Below are 7,685 nucleotides of genomic sequence, written 5' to 3'. Positions count from 1 at the left end.
TGGTAGCGGTGGTGATGACGGTGGTGGTGAATGGTGGTGCGGTAGTGGCCGTGGTGGTGGTGGTGGCGGCGATGGTGATGATGGTCTTGGTGGGTTGGTCTTGATGATGGTAGAGGTTAATATGGTAATCTTATATTTTCATCAAAAATTTGAATTAATCAATTAATTTCATCAAAATTCTGAAAGAATTTATTTTATTCGATTGGTGGGAAAAAAATTCATTTAAAAATTCAATTTCATCTCAAACTGTTGAATTAAAGATGTGTGATGATATTTCAGGAAACTAAACAACAACTAGATTTAAGTTGCAATACAAAAATAAATAGAGGATAAGTATCTACAGTATAACTAATAATTTATATTCAATGTAACAGGAAACATAATAATAACAAAGTTATTGGAATAATAATCTCACCTTCAAATATGTCAAGGAATTCACGGGAGAACAAACACGAAAAAAAAAAAAAATAATAATAATAATAATAATAATAATACATATAAAAACAGTCATCGAGCGGGAACTAAAATTTTCAAATCCCCAACAACTTCTATGCATGACATACGTGTTACCACTCACATTCACCAATCACCATAACAAACTTTAATTAAATGATATATGTGCATTTAAAGTGGCAGTGCCGCACACGCGCGTAAAGATACCTTTACCTGACCTCACATTTGTCGCTTTCTTCAAATACCTGTCATAACACACGATCTTCTATTTATACAGCCACGTCGGTTTCCAACACGCGCCGCCTACACCACTAAGACCTCCGTCGCACAAAACGGTAAAAGATATGACAATCTCCATCCATATAAAATAGAAACCAGACAACCATAGCAATTTGCAATAATCGATCATATATAAACTTTGAATAATCTGAATTATAGAATTACCATTCCATCTGAACAAAAACAACAACCAATCTTTCAACCATCAACAAGAGAGAAAATACTGTGATGATTAAATTGCTAGTGACCAATTCAACTGAGAAATCGACATTAACATCCAAACTCTGTAAAATTTCACTGGGTATGACAATGAATCTAAATACACCCAAACCTCCAACATTCAAAAACTTTACAGCTAAATCCCTACGAACAACAGATTCAATTATTGAGATCCATCACTATCACTCACTTCTTTGTTTTCCTTGTGGTCGCCCCAGCTTTCTTCGTTGCTGCTGCCTTCTTAGCAGGCGCCTTCTTCACAGGAGCTTTCTTCGCCGCCGGCTTGCGAGCTGCTGCTTTCTTTCCCGGTGTCGTTCTAGTCGATGTCTTCGCAACCTTAGCTGCCGGCTTTGTTGCAGCCTTAGGCTTCGCAGCTGACTTTGTCTTCGCTGGAGCAGCGGCCTTAGCCTTGGGAGCGGGCTTAGCTTTGGCGGCCGGTTTCGCCTTGGCAGCCGGCTTAGCCTTGGCAGCAGGCTTAGCTTTCCCTTTTCCTTTGGGCTTAGCAGGAGCTTTAGACTTCGAAGCAGCAGCTGGCTTTTTCTTAGCCGGCGCTTTCTTCGCTGCTGGTTTTCCTGCCGCCTTCTTTTTCGCCGGAGCAGAACCCGTGGAAGCTTTTGACGAAGGTAGCTTGTAAGAGGCCTTTACCTTAACAAGTTTGCCGCTGGCAACAAACTTCTTCAGCTGAACAGTCAATGTTTTCTTAAAAGTCGCGGGAAGATTCTTATGCTTCTGTTCAATGAACTTCGCAATCGCAATCGTACTCGAACCACTCCTCTCCTTCAACGTAACAATGGCTTCCTTAATCATCTGCACAGTCAATCAAACAACAAAATCAGATAAGTTAAGTGGAATCGAATAGCACATTTCAGAAAATCAAACAAACGTAATCCAAAATACCTCGAAGTAAGTAGGATGCTGAGAGGGCTTCCTTGGCTTTCTCGAAGCTGATGGTTTCTTAGCTTTCTTAGCTTTTGTTTCCTTCGCATCTGCTACAACCGGGGGATTCTCCTCCGTAGCAGCATCGGCTACCTCTGGCTCCACCTCGGTGGGCTCCGTCGCTACAATTGGTTCTTCGGTTGCCATTGACTAGGGTTAGGGTTTTGATCGTTTATCGAAAATTGCAGGTATGGAAGGATGAGGAAGATGTCGGAGATTTAAATAATATGACGTTATTGAGGTCATGTCCAAACGGTGATATCTGATTGGTTGATGTACCTACCACACGGATAGCGTCTGTTTAGATAGGATCCGTCCAATTATATATAAATCAATGGCTACAAAACCAAGATGGATGGAAAGATTGGGATCAAGTTGTAATGAGAATTTTGAGTAAAATGGTAGCCATGGTGTGTTTCTATGTTTGATTCAATTAAGCATAACTTGAGCTATACTAGATGGATTTTGAAGAAAAAACATAGGTTATGTAGGTATTTAAGTTAGCTTTACAACGAATATTTATATGTCATTAACAAGTTAGTCGTCTACGAGATAATTAACTCATAAGTCACTATGGTCAAAAACATGTTTGTAACCGAAAATTATAGACTTATTGTTTTAAGCGTTTTTAACAGAAGTCTTAAGGTCATGTTATGATTCTATTAACTTGTATAATAATATCTTGATAAAGGAATAACATATTGACAAAAATAAAAATACAAATAAAGAAAGTGTTTATAATGAATGCCTTAAATGTGATAAGAGATTAGCACACTATGGATATAGAGTAAATACACCGATTAAATGTGAAAGTAATTTAGATGCCCCTTACCATATTTTATCATTCGGCGTTCACTCTTTAGTGAAAATAAAATTATTACATGATACATATTATTAACTATATATGTGTTTACTTGGTGAGAGAATTTTTCATGGATGTTTAGCAAAGATGATTTGCAAAAAGAAAAGCAACCAACATACATTATTTATACATGTTAGTGTATTATTTAGTTACAAACACAATTGTATTTAGATATGAAATCAACAAAAATATTCTCATATTAAATACGATAAAAAAAATGTTGATACATATGAAATCGTATTGCCTTCTTAAACAATAGTCCACAATTCTTTTGTAGAGATAGAGGTTCCATCAGAACAAGAGTATGATTCCTTCGGAAACTACAGGTAGAGTTTAATTTAGGAACAAGAATATGGTTCCTTTTTGGACAAGATATAGAGATTTCTTTGGGAGTTAGAGTATGGGGTCTTTTTCAACCGGTATTGGGTTTATTTCACCCCCTTTGGTCGCTCAACTCGTCGAGTCCACTATGGAACTCGTTAAGTCCATACATGGACTCGGCGAGTCAGCCAGTCAGACAGCAAGTTTTTCGATTTCTTGATCTTTGGCAGTTCACTTTTGCATCTATTCAATAGAAAAACGACATAGGCTCTAATACCACTGTTGGGTTTTGAGCATAACATCATTCATATGGTGTACATGCAACCCTAATTGTTTTGGATCTAGGTTTTCTATAATGAACATATAACTATAAATACCAAAGCAATAACCCTATGACTAGCATACATATATCGAAAATCACATACGATAAGGGTTAGAATGTTTACCTCTCTTGTTATGTAGCAATAACAAGTTTAATCCCTCTTGATCTTGACTTCTAAAAGCGTAATGCCCCAACTTTTGCACCTCTAATGGAGTCACAAACACTCTATGCAAAGGATGAAGTGGGAGAGAGGATGAAATCGGCCTTCTAGGGTTTCTTAAAGCATTGGACCGATTTTCACAAGGCAATAGATCTATTTATACTTGTGGCTGCTAGGGTTTTAGGTGGAAACCCTAATATGACTGCTTAAGCCTTAAGCAGCCCATGGACACCTTCTATAATAGCCCTTTGACGAATTGTTTATGGGTTTCCCGTAGAATTCGTCCAACCTTAATACCAAGGTGATCCAACACGATACAAAAGTACTCTCCCTTTTTCTTAGATTGGAGAAATTTTTCATCTTTCTGCCTTCATTGATTCTACTTATTCGTTCTGCCATTCATTGAAACTTTTCAATGATTCAGAATTACACTTAATCTTGTTATTGTGGAAAAATTTATCCTTTCAACGCAACTCAAATGAAAAACTATGTTATTACATTTCTTAGCAATCTATCATAACTCTAAAAGTAGCAGCTCCAAAAATCCAATCATCGAATCATGTGATCGAAATCCATTTCTTCGCGATCAGACTCAGCTTACTTTTTCGTTTAAGCTTCCTCTATTTTCTTTGATTCTACAAAACATGAAAATATGTAATATTATCACATAATGTATCAAGAATAAAAAAAAATAGAAACTTATAGAGTTAGTTAATGGATTTTACCTGAAGTAGAGCCATACGTCTTGACTCTCCCATCTCTCAGATCTCTCAGGTAGACAGGGCAGCTTCGTCTCCAATTCCCTTTCTCTTGGCAATAAACGCAAATTGACTATTTTGGAACAGCACACGGAACTACTTCAGACTTTGCCTTTCTCTTATGATCAAACTTTTCGATCATGGCATGCCTTTGGTTGCCATTGCCTATGTCCACGGAGGTTTGGAAGGCAGATCCGACAAATCAACTTTTCTTCTCCGGTGCACCAAATCACTGCTGATTCAGCAACAACAAGCAAATAGGTGAGATCGATGAGGGTCATGTCGTGGTTTATCATACAATAATCTCTTACGAACTCACTATATGAGTCAGGAAGCAACTGAAGAACCCAGTCAACAGCCAGCTTCTCACAAACAACGACTCCCAACATCTTTAACCTATCAATGTGTGACTTCATCTCTAAGACGTGTGCACACACTGACTTTCCAAGCTTGTGAGACGTATTGGATATTGTGGAGAATTTTAATCAAAATTTAATGCAACTTTTACAATTTAATTTATATCTTGTTTAATTGAACAGTAAAAAGTTAGGGTTAACTGAAGAGCTTGTTTTGGTTAATACAATTTAGGTAAAAGAGATTATACTAGAGTTTGTTAGTTTTTCTCAGTACCAACTTAGATAGAACGCGTCTCGAATAACCAGATCTGAACTGATTGCATGATTAGGAAAGTCGTAGCAAAGCTGAGATCGCTTTTATTATTGATTTTCGTTTATTTTTTTTCACTGCAACTTTTAGTTTTTAGTTTAATTTAAAAACCCTCTTTAATATTATTATTTTTTTGTTTCTTGACTAGAATGTGCCTGATGCAAAAAAACATTGACCATTAGGTTATGTCCCTGATGATTTGACACTGCTTCCTTGTGTTATATTATTAGTGCAACCAACAATGAAGTTTTATTTACTTAATATGCCCGCGATACCGTGTTAACGCACATCCTAGCACCCTAAGACACATATTGCAATATACAGTACAGTGAGGAAACTCACCTCATAGTCGAGCAGAAAAATACCACAACTCACAGAGAAGTACAGGTTGGTACTACGAACCAGCTAAACATCAATTAGAGGTCAACCTCAGTCTATAACCTAGAACCCTCAAGTTGACCAAAAGTAATGTAACGACGTGAATTTTCAAAACAAATTTTACATTTTAAATCATATAGTCTTCATAACACATTTCATAAAACATCATTTATTTAGTTACATAACATAACTCCGGGTTTAATCAGTCAATAATCCAGGATCCTCGAAACATAATTCTTTCTCTGGTGTGTACAATCAAGTCGGTATCGTCCTGCGATCCTGAGAAAACCTGAAACACATAACACGGTAAGCACGAAGCTTAGTGAGTTCCCCAAAATACCACATACATATAACTAGCCACTCGAGGCTATGGCTCCACGAGACCTTCCAATCAATGTGTCTCAGTGGACCTTCCGACTCCACAACTCTGGTAGACCTTCTAGTCCTACCCATGATGACCTTCCGGTCCTGCAGCTTGTTGGACCCTTAGGTCCGGTCTAGCTCGTTAGACCCTCTGGTTCGGTCTGGTTGAGCCTTCTGACCTCATATATCGTTGGACCTACCGATCCGATTTGGTTGAGCCTTCTGGCCTCATAAATCGTTGGACCTTCCAGTCCAGTCTAATAACTCATGGCATAATATCACATAGACAAGATGCATAACTCAAGTAAGTACATAAGACCTTCCGGTCACACATAAATACCACTCTAGGTAACGTATAGTGAGAAGACTCACCTCGGTTAGCAGGTAACCGACAAGCACTCGGAAATCTTGGACTAGCCTCCACCTAACACGTAAGACAAGCATCTCAATCATTATCCGCATTATTACTCTTTACACTTTAAATCCTCTTTTCATCTTTTGACCCTCAAGATGGGTGAAAGACCATTTTACCCCCCCCCCCTTGACCCCACCTGCCCCCTTATTGGTCCACTCATGAAGTCCACCGAAGTCAACTTGGGTCAACATTCCATGTTGACCTGACTCGCCGAGTGCACACCTGTGACTCACCGAGTCCCCTCGAAGTCTCCATGATCTTCCTAGGGTCCGCTCAGCTCACTGAGTTGAGTCCCAACTCGACGAGTCAACATTGGCCAAGACTACTGGGTCACACCCTCTACAACTCGTCGAGTCTTTCCACTTTCAGACCCTCTGGACCCTCCAAGGTCCAGATCTATGCTATCAGATCATAAGAGGGGTTTGATGCATTCAAAACCCCGCCAAGAAGGTAATACAAACCCTAATCCACAAAAGAAAGATCTACTCAAATAGGGAAGAAAGGGGTCCGAATTGATACCTCCAACTGATGCTCCTTGGTTGCAAATCGCGGATCTACAACCTCCACTGCCCCCTTTGGCTTGAAACCTTCCTCTTCCTTGCAAGACACCCACCAAAAAGCTCAACATGGCTCTCTTTCTTGCCCAAAGCACTCAGGAATCGTTTAGAGTTCTCTCCTCTGAAGGGTATCCGCAATAGGAGGCCTTAAGTGCCTTTAAATAGGCCCAAGCCTGAGAGATTTAGAGTTTCTGCCAACAGTGCTAACTCGGCGGGTCATCGCTCTGACTCGTCGAGTCCTTTTATTATCCATATCACCAAGCCGCGACCTTACTCGACGAGTTGAGGCACCAACTCGTCAAGTCCCTCCAAAATCCTTAAATTAAATAATTAACACAATATACTTGGTAAACCGGATGTTACAAGTAAACTTGGACAAAAGTCAACAGTCAATGATTAAAGTCAACGATCGAGTCACCGTGCCATGGCCAACTCCATATCCACATTGTAATGGCTAAAAGACATAGTAGTCGAGTTTCAACCCTTACCGCATGTGGTCCTCAACTAGTTGCGATGTGGCAATAGGCCAAAACAGCTTAAAAGATTAAACACTTAACTTTACTTTATCAATTAAGACATCACAATAAGTCAAGATCTAGAAACCTAAGTCCTTATGTAGCACCCGGTTCCTGGTACGTAAATCTTATTTGAGTATTTCTCTTCTTTTAGCCTTGGACTCGGCGAGTCACAAGTCCGACTCGCCGAGTAGATGCGGGACCCGGGACACGTTTAAGTTGTCGACTCAGCGAGTCCATATCCTGGACTCGGCGAGTCATAGCTGTTGGATGAAACCCTAAGTTTCAGGGGTTTGCACCCTATTTAAGCAACACCTCCGCTCCAGGCCAGCCCCCATTCTCTCCCCAGAGCTCCCAACCCTCGTTTATGCTTGTTCTTTGAAGAATTGAAGCTTTGTTTTGTGCTTTTGAAGGTTTTGAAGGAGGAAGGAAGTAGATCCAGAAGAAGGGAAGCCATCCAGGCATTATTGTGTTCTTCCAG

The 7,685-nt window shown here is 39.6% G+C and overlaps 1 protein-coding gene across 1 annotated transcript; it reads right to left on the bottom strand.

The window, feature by feature from the left end:
- Positions 1-1,002: 1,002 nt before the first annotated feature.
- LOC145073125 (uncharacterized) lies at positions 1,003-2,090 on the bottom strand. Its single transcript, XM_079019685.1, has 2 exons — positions 1,849-2,090; positions 1,003-1,758 (listed from the first exon to the last, which is right to left on the bottom strand). Exons 1-2 carry the CDS (start codon positions 2,032-2,034, stop codon positions 1,138-1,140), a joined length of 807 nt encoding a protein of 268 aa, XP_078875811.1. The 5' UTR covers positions 2,035-2,090; the 3' UTR covers positions 1,003-1,137.
- Between the last annotated feature and the right edge of the window lie 5,595 nt (positions 2,091-7,685).

This window comes from Lactuca serriola, chromosome 9 (genome assembly GCF_051521515.1).
Source record: "Lactuca serriola cultivar US96UC23 chromosome 9, Lser_US96UC23_V15, whole genome shotgun sequence".
In the NCBI taxonomy this organism is placed as follows: domain Eukaryota; kingdom Viridiplantae; phylum Streptophyta; class Magnoliopsida; order Asterales; family Asteraceae; genus Lactuca; species Lactuca serriola.
This window is presented reverse-complemented; position numbering and strand designations above follow the sequence as displayed.